The sequence below is a fragment of the Emydura macquarii genome, unplaced genomic scaffold (assembly GCF_026122565.2).
Source record: "Emydura macquarii macquarii isolate MOO-44397 ecotype Brisbane River unplaced genomic scaffold, CSIRO-AGI_Emac_v2 contig_1253, whole genome shotgun sequence".
Classification (NCBI taxonomy): Eukaryota; Metazoa; Chordata; order Testudines; family Chelidae; genus Emydura; species Emydura macquarii.
The window spans coordinates 92,367,430-92,380,212 of NW_027131390.1; the positions used below are offsets into that span (position 1 = coordinate 92,367,430).

A 12,783-nucleotide genomic window follows, 5' to 3' on the forward strand; every position below is an offset into this window, starting at 1 on the left:
TTAGCTGTAGGATTAGTTGCCTGTTGGCATATCTTTTGGTAAGTTTAGTTTTTGTTTACACTCTTTAAGGATTTGTTTACCTGTTACAGGATTTTTTGTCAGGGTGCCAGGACTTTAGAGTGTATAAGACCAACTCTCTGGGGTTTAAGCATTGCCCCTTTTCCCTTTTTTGTTTGTTTGTTTGTTTGGGGCAGTCTCATGTTCGCAAAAAAAAAAAAAAACCTACCAGAACAAGACACTCCTCTGCACTTGCTTTTTCTACTAGGTGAAAATTAGAGAACAAACAATATGTGACAGATGTGTAATCATGTTGCTCAATGTATTTCTGGAAGGTGTTTAGATACTACAGTTGTAAGCACAGAATAGAACAGCAGAAGTAGCACCTGTAAGTCCTTCTCAAAAAAGACTTTAAAAAGCCAGAGTTGTGCACTTGCAGTTGTTTCTTCTTTAGTGCTCCAGGAGATGGGTGTGAGACCCATTGTTTCTGAATGCCCTGGAAAACTCTCTCCTCTTTCCAGGAGTGCTCTGGTTAGGTTGAGTTCTTTTGGCTCCAGGGTTCCATCATCCAAAACTACAGCTTCTGTCTCTGGTAAGACAAAGAACAAGGTCTCTGAGAAACAGTGAGTCTCCATTTTAGGATCTCAAATTATTGGGCTCTACTGGCCTGTTATAATTTTATGAATCATAGTTTTCTACTTTTGCTGATAAACTACCTCCAAAGAATAGAGAGGATTTGACAGCTTTAATTTCAGAGAGATGACTAATCATGAGAACATCTCTCCAAGAGTATTTTGAAGTGATTGACTCCACTTTTAGGTTTCTGGCCACAGTGGTAATTATAAGAAGGGCATCCTGGCTTTAAAGGTCTAGGTTTCCATATGAAGTTCAGTCAGTGCTCAAAGAACTACCTTTTGAGAGCCTGGACTTTTTAGCTTGAAAACTGATGATGTTCTTCACATCTGAAGGACTCCCAGGCTTCTGTGATCTCTTGGATTATACATTCCTGTCCCTGAAAGAAAACAGAGTATGCTTCATAGTTATTCAAGACACAGATCTGTGCTGAGTTCAAAGAGTTGCATATCCTCCAAGAAAGAGGCATCATTTTCTAAAGAAAAGACCTTCTGCCTCAGCATCCTTTACACTTCAGACTACATTGGCTCTGAAACAACCATTTTGATGGGTAAATTAAAGTTGCAATACCGTTTTTAAGGATCTAGACCCTGGCATCGCAACTTTCAGAAATTAACTAAACTTCTTCCAGGAATGTATGGGTTTCAGTTACATGAGGCTGCTAGGTATTAGAAATAGAATGAGTCACATACGCCATTCAGTTCTAGACTGTGCTGACCCCTTCACCCTCTTCCACATCCCGCTTTAGGGACGCATCTCAAGAGAGACTGTTACAAGAGATACAATCGCTTTTGTCTTGTGGAGTAATTGAAGAAATTCCATCTCAATTCCAAGGGAGAGGTTTTTATTCCAACAACTTGCTGATACAGAAGAAGAAAAGAGGATGGCCTCCCATTTTGAATAAGAACACTCAACACCTTCATTCCTTGCATACCATTCAGAAAGGTGACCCTCACTTCAATAATCCTGTCTCCAGAGTCACAAGACTGGTTTACAATTTTTGACTTGCAAGCCGCATACTTTTATATTACATTACAACCAGTGCACATGAAGTATTTAAGATTATTCATTAGTCAGAAGCACGATTGACACTAGGTTCTCCAGTACAGACTCACTACTACACCATATCCTGGCAGTGGTGGCATCTCATGTAAGGAGATAGGGGCATAATATAATCTATCTGTACCTGGATGATTGGTTGGTATGGGGAAGATCCCTTCTATAGGTCAAAGATGCTGTTCATCATATTCTTCATCTCTGCTCTCAAACTAAAAATCAACAAAGAAAAATCCCAGTTGACACCAGTATAACGGTTAGAATTTATAGGAGCTGTCATAGATTCCATTATAGTCAGAGCATACATATCTCAGGAGAGATATGAGAACACATCCACTCTCATGTTGCAGGTTCAGTCAAATCAAAACACAACAGTAAGGACATGCCTGAATCTCCTTGGAAATACAGTATCATGTTTGTGAGACATACAGCATGCCATACTGCATCTGTGCAAGCAGGGCTGGCTAAAATTGCTTTATGTTCTGAGCAGGCCTCTCTCAGAGATGCCTCTCTCAGTACCAAAACATGTATTGACATCCCTAGATCAGTAGAAAGATTCCATCCATGTGAGCAAGAGCATACCTTTTGCACCACACCATCCACTGACAACCTCAATGGCAGAAGCATCCCTGCTGGACTGGGTGGCATGCATGGATTATTTTAGGGCATAAGGCTTTTGGATGCCAAATAAAGCTCAATAGCACATAGACAGCGCTTGGAACAGTTCACAGAGTCTGTGTTGCAGTCCTTCCATGCATGCTGAGTCAATCAATTCAAATCATGACAGAGAACACAACTTCCATGTTCTATTTAAATTGGCAGTGAGGGGCACGATCATTCATGTTGTGTCAGGAGGCACTCTAACTATGGAACTGGTGTATCCATCATCAGCAGTCTCTTACTGTGATTCACGTCATAGGCCTGCAGAACATAGACCTGCAGAAAAAATAAGCTAGTTTATTTTGTCTGACTGTGAATGGGAAGTCAAGGACTCAGTCATACAGAATATCTTTAAGGAATAGGGTTACCCACCAATAGACCTCTTTGTGACAGACAAAATCAGCATGTCAGAACTTCTACTCGGGGAGAGGACAGAACCTAGGATCCCTTTCAGATTCATTTGTAACTTCTTGGTCAGTAGGTCTGTTCTACACGTACCATCTAATTTCTTTAATCTCCAGAGAGCCAAGAAAGATTAGGTGGGATGTGGCCTGGATCATCTTAATTGCTCCTGCCCACCAAAGACGGTTCTTGTACCTGGAATTGATTCTGCTCTCAGTTCACCCCTCAAGGAACTTATTACTTCCTCTTGCATTATCTACTAATACAAGACAAAGGCAGAATACTACAATCTCACTTGCCTAATGGATGGATGTAGTTTCTAGAGCTATTGTGTTCCACAAATATTCAAAACATTTTCTTTAGTGGAGTCTTTTCTATGCTGACAATATTCCCCAGGATTGTTTATGGCAATTGCTGAGAGAATGATGGGTCATCCAGTTTCAACCCTAAATCTATCTAAATAGATAAAATCTAAATATATTTTGGGCTGTATGAAGGCCTGTTATGATATTGCTCATTTAGAACTCCCAGTTCAGGTTAGGGCTCATTCTCCTATGGCTCAGACAGACAGTGTGGTATCCCTGTGAAATATTTTAATTGTAAACGTCTGTAAGATGGCCACTTCGGGTTGAGATCATATATTTATGAATCACTATTCCATCACAGAAGCATTGAGATTAGATACTCCTTTTGGCAGAGTTGTGTGCAGTCTCTCTTTAGGTAGACTCTTAGCACCCACTTCCTTAGATCAGCTCATTGCTTGTGAGTTACCAAGAGTGGAATGAATATAGATCTAGATCTAGCTAATATATTTATCAGTCTGTCTGTCTGTCTATTGACAAGCACTGGAAGAAGAAAGAAAAATGACTGACCTGTATGACCTGCCCTCCTTCCACTCTGCTGTGGAGTCCTACATCCTTTGATGGGGTTACTGGCCTAGTAGATAGGGGGAAACTGTGGATGTGATATGTCCTGAGTTTAGTAAGGCTTTTGACAAAGCCCCACATTCCATTCTCACAAGCAAACTAGGGAAATTTGATCTAGATGAAATTATAATATGATGGGTGTATAACTGGTTTAAAGAACATGCTCAAAGAGTAGTTATCAGTGGTTCAATGCTGGAGGAAGTATCTAGTAGAGTCCCAAAGGGGTTTGTCCTCGATCCAGTTCTAGTCAATATTTTCATTAACAACTTGAATAATGGACTGCAGAGTATGCCTACAAAATTTGCGGGTGACCTGGTGCTGGGAGGGGTTACAAGCACTTTAGAGGACAGGATTATAATTCAAAATGACCTTGACAAATTAGAGAACTGGTCGGAAATCAACAAGATGAAGTTCAATGAAGGAAAGCATAAAGTAATACATTTAGGAAGAAAAAATTAAATGCACAGTTATAAAGGGTAGTAATGCTGAAAAGGATCTGGGGATTAAAGTGAATCACAAATATAATAGGAGTTGCAAAAAAGGCTAATATTCCAGAGTGCATGAACAGGAATGTCTTGTGTAAAACAGGAATTAATTGTTGTGCTGTACTCAGCACTAAGGAGGCTTCAGCTGGACTACTATATCCAATTTTGAGTGCCACAGTTCAGGAAAGATGTGGACAAATTGGAGAGAGTTCAGAGGAGAGCACAAAAATGATAAAAGGTTTACAACATCTGACCTATGAGGAAATGTTAAAAAAAAAATCTCTGCAAGTATACTCTTGAAAAAAGAAGACTGAGGGGGGACCTGACGACAGTGTTCAAATACATTAAGGGCTATTATAAAGAGGATGATGGTCTATTGTTCTCCATTGTCCACTGAAGGTAGGACAAGAAATTTTCAACTTCAACTGTAGTAAGGGAGATTTAAGTTAGATATTAGGGCGAAAAATTAATTATAAGGATGTTTAAGCACTGGAATAGGCTTCCAATGGAGGTTGTGGAATCCCTGTCATTGGAGATTTTTAAGAACAGGTGAGACAAACACCTCTCAGGGATCATATAGGTTTATTTGGTCCAGTCCCAAGGGTTGGATTAGATGATCTCTCAAGGTCCCTTCCAGCCCTACACTTCTGTGATTCTGTGACATTTGGATTCTGTGGAAGAAAAGGAACCTCTCTGTTCTCTATTCCTTTGGTGAAGAGCACAAGGGCACTCAGGGCAAATGTGTATATGTAGATTCAAGTGAAAACTGTTTTCTTGAACTGGTGAAAAATATTCTAAAACGCAAAGATACTTACGTAAAAATTACATTTCATTTTATAATTTGTATGAAAAAATCACATAAATTTCCATGAATTGACTGGAATAACTCTGAAGGAGAAATTCCAATGCCTTTCCAGAGTAAGGGCCAATTGGAAAAAAAAGAGTTTAGATATTTCGGTTGCTGCTTTCAGATAGGTTTACTAAATCACTGTAACTTGTAAGAGGGTTTCTGGAGCCATCCAGTTCTCATATAATTGTTGAGTGCCCCTCTGTAAAGGTTTGTCAGGTTGTGAGCTATAAGGCTGGGAATGTTCAGGCATTAGGAAATAAAAATGTTCTCTTCCTTTGTCCATATGAATAAAATTAGGTGTCCAAACCAAGTCAATTTAAAGCTGATCTTGTCAAGTAATAAATATCTTAATATTTTTTGTTTGCGGTATTGCTGAAGTCATATTTGGCCCAATATATGAGAAACACAAGGTAGGTAATATCTTTTATTGGACCAGCTTCAGTTGGGGAAAGAGACAAACCCTTTGTGGAACTCTGTCTTGTTTATTTTACTAATAGTATTTGGTCTAATAAAAGATATTACCTCACACATCTTTATTTCTTAATATTTTTTTTAATATACCAGTAGTAATGGTTGAAGTAGAATATCTTGCAGCCTATAACTACAGTTAAAAGTGTCACAAATGTTATATGCAATTAGACAGGTAACACACAGTTAAAATTGTCACAAATGTTATATACAATTAGAAAGGTAACATTAGAAAGGTAATATACAATTAGAAAGGTAACATGAACTATGTACTTCAGGTTTGCATGTTGATTTTAGATTCTGGTGCAAAAGTATTTACAAGTGCTACGTCAATAACTAGAACAAAGACTTGAAGATGACAAGCTAAAATATTTGAATGATCATGCTTCCCAATGTTTAAAAAGGCTTGGCTATTTTCAGGAATGGGGAAATAGAATGGTTCTCTATTACATTGTTTCAATTATGTTCTAGTTTTATAGACTTAAACAGGTAGAATTTTGAAGCTTAGAGAAAATATTAAATATTAGAAAGAAGCTGTTCAGGGCACAGAAGGATAGCAGCATATTCTCTACACAAATTAAGCCCTACATGAAGAGATTCAGTGGTACATATAGTGTTGTGCAGGCCCTCGTGAATTGAGCTGAGTTTCATCCACAAGGGCTCTCTTCTAGGATGTGACAGAGCTCTGCTCAACATGGTTTAGGGAGACAAGGCCAAAGGTGCTAAACTGTTTTGCAACTCTACAATCCTAGGGCTGGCTGGTGCTGATTTTAGCCACTGGCACATTACTAAACACCACTGAAATATGTCCAGATTATTTTGCATGGAATGTAGGTTGCATTCAAGTTCCACATTTATAGAGGACTTGGCTACTCTGTGTTGTCCTGGAAAGGGGCACCAAAGCACCATTACCCCAAACAGGTATTGCCAGAGTATAGCAGCACACTAGCCATGCCCAGTTCCCCTTTCACAGTTCTAACATACCCAACTCTAGGAATTGTGAAAGGGCAGTGTAGAGCCAGCAATACCAGCACTGCGCTGCCAGGAGAATCCTGAGTTGGCAGTTTGTCGGCTTCATCATCCTTTTGGCATCACACCAGTGGGTGTGAGGACCTGGTGCACAGTATTTCCAGCCAATCAAAAGCAAATAGTGCAAGAAGATATTTTTAAAAGCCTGTGATGAAGAGATTTGTAGTCCAAATATATTTGGTTAAGTCCCACAGAGGCAGAGAAGGGCAACTAGGATGATCCAAGGAATGGAAAATCTGATTTATGACAGGAGACTCAAAGAGTTTGGCTTGTTTAGCCTAACCAAAAGAAAGCTGAGGGGAGATATGATTGCTCTCTATAAATACACCAGATGGACAAATACCAGGGAGCAAGAGGAATTATTTAAGGTCAGCACCAATGTGGACACAAGAACAAATGGATACAAACTGGCTATCAGGAAGTTTAGATTTGTAATTACACAAAGGCTTCTAACCATCAGAGTAGTGAAATTCTGGAATAGCCTTCCAAAGGGAGCAGAGAGGGCAAAAAGCCTGGCTGTCTTCAAGATTGAGATTGATACATTTATGGAAGGAATGGGATGATGGGACAGTGTAATTTGACAATTAACTGATCTTTGACAACTAGTGGTAAATATGTCCAATTGCCTGTGATGGGTTGGGTTCTGAGTTACTAGAGAGAATTCTTTCCGGATGTCTGGCCCACAGGCTCAGGATTTAGCTGATCGCCACAAAATTCCTTCCTGATAGGACTGTTGGATTATAAGCAAACTAACTTGTTTAAAAAGTTTCTAGTTCTATCTACTAATTTCAGCCAACTGAATTATTTGCAAACTGCTTCATATTGTGAGGCACCTCCCTTACATTTATGGCATCTCCACCTCTTTGCCAAAAGTACTTCTTGAAGTATTGTCACCACAGTCACAGTATAGAGGGACCATCTGCCACTTCACTCCTGAAAAAGAAGAGGCATCACAAGAAACAGACATCCTGAGAATGGAAAAACCTGGCCTCTTGTGAGTTCCACAATGATAGAAAAAAATATTTTAAAAAGTTTATTAAAAAAGGAACAGGGTATTTTTGTGTGTTAAGAGGAAGATTACAACAGAACAAAACAAAAATACCCCCAAAATTAAATAAAAATATAAAAATGGCAGTACACAATCTAGAGGAGTTCCAGGTTCAGTCTGCAGTTGCTGTTTGGAGTTTGCAGTTGCCTTTTCCCTCAGTGAACAAAGTTGCATTCCATCATCTTTGTTAAATAAATCTAGTTTTTAAGAAATGTCAGACTTTAAAAATTAATCTTTATAACTTTGTCCCCCAGAGATTCACAGCGGATCCTGTATTCCTCTCTTAAATGTTCTAAAACATATACAAATCAGTTTGCTTGTCATTATTCTAAGTATTTAAGTGGTTAACTTTTTGCATTTTACTTTTTCTAGGTAGTACATAACACAGCTGTTCCCAATGCACTAGCTGTCGACTGGATTGGAAAGAATCTCTATTGGTCTGACGCAGAAAAGAGGATTATTGAAGTGTCAAAACTCAATGGCTTATACCCCACAGTTCTTGTGAAAAAAAGGGTGAAGTTTCCTAGAGATCTGTCTTTAGATCCTCAGGCCGGGTATGGAACAATAATTTAATATAAAAGCTGAACTAGATAATGAATTATCATTAAAGTCCTCAGATATGTTTTTCCCCAATGCAAACCAATCACTAATTAGTTTTTCCTTAGTAGGTTTATTTTATATCATTAAAGTAAAATACACACAATATGCAAACTGTCTCTTCATATGTTATAAAAGAGCAATAGTGAGAGAGATGAATGCAGATCATGGAAAAAATCATATTTTTTGTTGCATTATAATACATCTTGATCCTAGGTCATGTCACATATGGTATTTGTGTCATGTTAAAAATGAAACATTAAGAATTGTCACATTGTTATTGAAAGTATCGACTGCAGTGAGTTACATGATAGCTATTCTTTTCCACATTTGCTGTTATCCAGATTAATAGTGAGCAGTGCAATGCCACGTCTTCAAAAATCACTCTGCAGATATCTTCTGCATACGAATGCAAAGATTAAAAATGTTTAATAATATTCCTGACTAAAATAATGTTGCCATTATCTTAATATGTGAATTATTTTTGTACAAAAATTAGTAGTTGACCTGAGTCAACATATGATGGCATTCAAAAATGGCACTTCTCAGGGTTCAATAGTAGTTTCTCTATAATTTCAGCTCTCATGGAAAACATACAAACAAAGAAGTTCACTCTGTGGTTGTAAAGATAGTCTTTCAAATGTAAACAGATCCAGTGCTACTTTACTTGAACCTACAGAAGAGTCAGGTTGAAACAATAGTCTGGAAAATTATGAACTGCTCCATTCATTTAAATAAATTGTTAGCCTGAACCATACAGATAACAGTTTGAATGTCAACATTGCTAAATATTTCATTGCGTGTATCTCCATCTACGTTAGTTTTCTACATGCAGTTTGAATATCACTGTTGTTATTTACTTCCCAACCTAAATCTCGAGTGAACCAGAGTCACAGGGATAATGGGTACTGACTAATCCACAACTACAAAGTTATTTTTTAAAAGTGTACTACTAAGCAAGCCCTTGTATTCAGATTGACTACTGTCCATTTCAGAATTGATATACACCCAAACATATTTGTAGGGGGCAAATTTATCAATTAAAAATCAATAAAGTAAATAATTTTGCCCACACAAAAAACAAATTCATCAAATATTTGATGGTAAGATTTTCAGTGCTGATGCTTTATTGTCAGACCTATCTGCAAAGCACCAATTTATTTCTGGCAATAACCAAATAATAATAACAACTTCTCACTTTACCCAGTTGATAGCAGCAGAAATTTTTAAATTCTAAGTGAGATGTTGCTATGAAACAACTTGATGGTGCTTCCTGTTTATGAGGTAATAACTGTAACCTGATAACATTTACCTTCTGGGTTTATTTAGCTTGGTTTGCAGTTGTTGCCTCATAAACAGGAAGCACACTCAAGTCACCAATAAATATATGTATTAACAGTGGCCACAAACACATAGTGTTAATTTAGTTGAAAAAGACCTAGAAAGTCTGTTTGATTGCTTTCCTTAATACAATTTCAGCTCTTAAAATGGATGTTTACAGTGTACATCATTATTAAGAGGAATATTACTTAGGGCTATTTGATAAAAAATAATGGTATGAAGTAACTGAACCCCTCTTCAAATAAATAAAATTTACAAGTAGCATTGATTGCTTCACCTGAAATCACAGAATAGAGAGAGCTTGCTTTGTTTCCTTTTCAGATGTGAATTAAATATGTAATGCTCACTCTATCATGGAGCATTAAGATGTTTCTGCTTAAGAAATATAAATAAAGCCCTCATATTGCTTTAGTGGAAACAAATTAATTATAGCAAAACGACGAGAGTCCTGTGACACCTTAAAGACTAACAAATGTATTTGGGCATAAGCTTTTGTGGGCAGAAACCCACTTCGTCAGATGCATTTCCCTGTCTATCTTTGGCCAATTCCTCTTCTCTTTCTCTGATGATAGAAGCCCCACACCCATCTATTAGAACAATCTGTAAAAAGTAAACAAGTTCAAAATTAGGTTATTGACTCCAGCTCAGACGTTTTGTCACTTATGTGATTGCGCTCAATAATTTCTGATGGGGAAATAAACACAATAGAAATTAATAACATAATAATAAATCTTTTTTGAGGTGTTGGATATACAAAATCATTAGGGTTTTTTGGTTGGTTGGTTGGATTGGTTGGTTGGTTTTTGGTCTTTGTGTCTCCCCTACCTCAAATTTCAAGTGCATAGAGTTGTTGTTATCTGATTGAAAGGGTATTAGATGAGTCCAGTTCATCCTTTCAGGTGAAATGCTAAAAATCATGGTCCATCTATATAGCAGGGATATTAAAAATGATACTAAGAGAAGGTTTTCCACTTCAGTCTGTGGCCAAAATTCCCGATCTGCCTCATGCTTTTGTGCAGTGTGCATTGTGCCAGCATTCCGTCCCTTCTTTCATAAGGTACCTGCAGCTGCATTTCAGTACCTTTGTACATGTAGGTTTTTCTTCTGAATCTTTTAATTGAAAGTCCCCATACAAACATACCTTCTGCTGTATTTCTAACACTTACAGGGACAGACATGTAAATTTAAAATATATTTTCCCCCTTGAGAGAATATATTGAGGTAATTCCAAACACACACAGTTGATTGAAGGGAAAAAACGGAAACAACAAAAACAACAATGTTGAAGTATTTTCTCCAGTTTTTCCCCCTGAAAATTTGAGACATTCTAATAAGTTTTCTGGTTGATTTAAAAAATGAGGAAAAAATTTTGTGAAAATGCAATGAAATATTCATTAATATTTTTCCCTAATTTGAAATGTGAAAAATGTCACCCAGCTCTACTCAGAGAGAGCTCTCTCCTCAATTATCCAGAGCAAACCTAGATACAACTGAGGAGGGGAATAAGGCAAAAAATACTTCCTCTAGGTGCAGAAAAATTGTCTTTCCTGGGTCCTGTGATTGCCAGGGGCCAAACTGCTCTCAAGCACAAGTTAAAGAGATCTGAGATCTGGTTTGTCAGGCACTAGCTTGTAAAGGTCACCTAGGGGACATTCCACCTATGAGGATCACAGGTGCATAGTGCACTCTTGCTGATGATGCATGAGAAGGAAATAAGTCATCCTGATAATATTTTTGAAAGAACCTAAGTGATTTAGGAGCCAAAGGGCTTGCTGACATGGTGGGGTAATGCATTTTATGAGAGTGTAATTTCTAAAGTGTTGCATATTAAATGGTCTGTGTAGACCCTGCTGGTGTGCATTAAAGGTTCCCTAACATGCATTCATTAAAGCCCACTAGGGAAGCTTTAGTGTGCATGGATGAGCTTTAGAAATTACCCTCCCATAGTGTGCATTGCTGCTCTGTGTAGATGAGCCTTTAGTCTCATTGACTTCCCCTGAGTATGTCTACACTTCAGTCGGGAGGTATGATTGTCAACTCACTTTGGCTCTTGCTGAGTTATCATGATAAAGTGTAGCTGCAGCAGCGTGAGCTGGTCAGAGGTTAAGTGGGGCAGAGTATGTGTCCATCTAAGACCATAGGTAAGTACTCGAAGCGGTGAACACCGCCTGTCACTTGCACTGTTACAGCTATGCTCTATTTTTAGAGCACTAGAGTGTGAGCATATGTGGGTGTGTCTCCGTGAGCTGGGAATCATCTCCCCACTCCCACTGCTTGAAGCATAGGCATATTATTGTGCTCCTGAGGGCTGGATTCATAAAGAAACTTAGGCTTTCTCTCTGGCCCAATGATTCTTTCATTATCCAAGGTGAAACAAGTTCATTATGGAGCCCGAGAAAGACAGCAAACAGGAGAAAGAATTTGTAGCCTGTTGGTTACAGAACACACCGGGGACATAGAAGACCCACTTTCCCTGCGCCAATGATTTTTTTAAAATTATTTATCCACAGTGGAACAGTTTCAACAGGAGACACTTTGGAAATCCCACATCAGAATATCCCATAGACCAGGGGGTAGGGCTCTCATCTGAGAGGTGGTAGAGCCCAGTTCAAATCCCTTCACCCTCTCAGGTAGAGTTGGGAATTGAAGCAGGGGGCTTCCCACATCTCAGGTGAGTACCCTTACCACTGTGGTAAAAGTTATGAGAGAGGTCATTCTTCTCCTTCCCCCCACCATTGGTGTTTGGGGTAAGCTTCTCTTATAAGGGTCCAGTCCAGTAAGTGGGGTCTGAGTACATTACCACATCAGGCCCCGTTGGTGAAGACAGCAGAGGAACACTTATCTTCTCCTAGTTCATGCATAGCTCTGGAGCTTAGCCATCCAGATGCTTTGTGTGAGGCTACAATGCACATGTGTTGAGGCAGAATTATAGTTGCTTAGGGATATTTTACTGCAAAGAATTAGGCACTGAGAGAGTTTAGGTGCCAATGGGACTTGGGTACAGTTGAGCAACAGTTTTCTGAATCCCAGTGGGGCCTGATTCTGGGATTTAGACACCTATGGGGCAGTTAAATCTAGATTCACTAAAGGACATAGGCATCTGAGTGCAGAAGTCGAATAATATGAAAAAAAATGATAAATTTAGTAAATTTACCCTTAAAATCACTGAAGACCAGTAAATATGCAATCCCACATCTGTTTTTACAGTCACTCTTTAAAGCTGAACCATACATTTACATTTCTGTTTGTTTGGTGTTGGGTTTTCAGCATTGATTTCTTGTGATGTTTTAT

At 38.4% G+C, this 12,783-nt stretch overlaps 1 protein-coding gene across 1 annotated transcript in view; it reads left to right on the forward strand.

The window, feature by feature from the left end:
* Window positions 1–12,783, forward strand: part of LRP1B (LDL receptor related protein 1B) — a 1,171,881-nt gene that overhangs the window by 956,256 nt on the left and 202,842 nt on the right. The window contains 1 exon segment of the mRNA XM_067549510.1: window positions 7,927–8,108. Within this exon segment, the coding sequence (XP_067405611.1) occupies window positions 7,927–8,108 (182 nt within the window).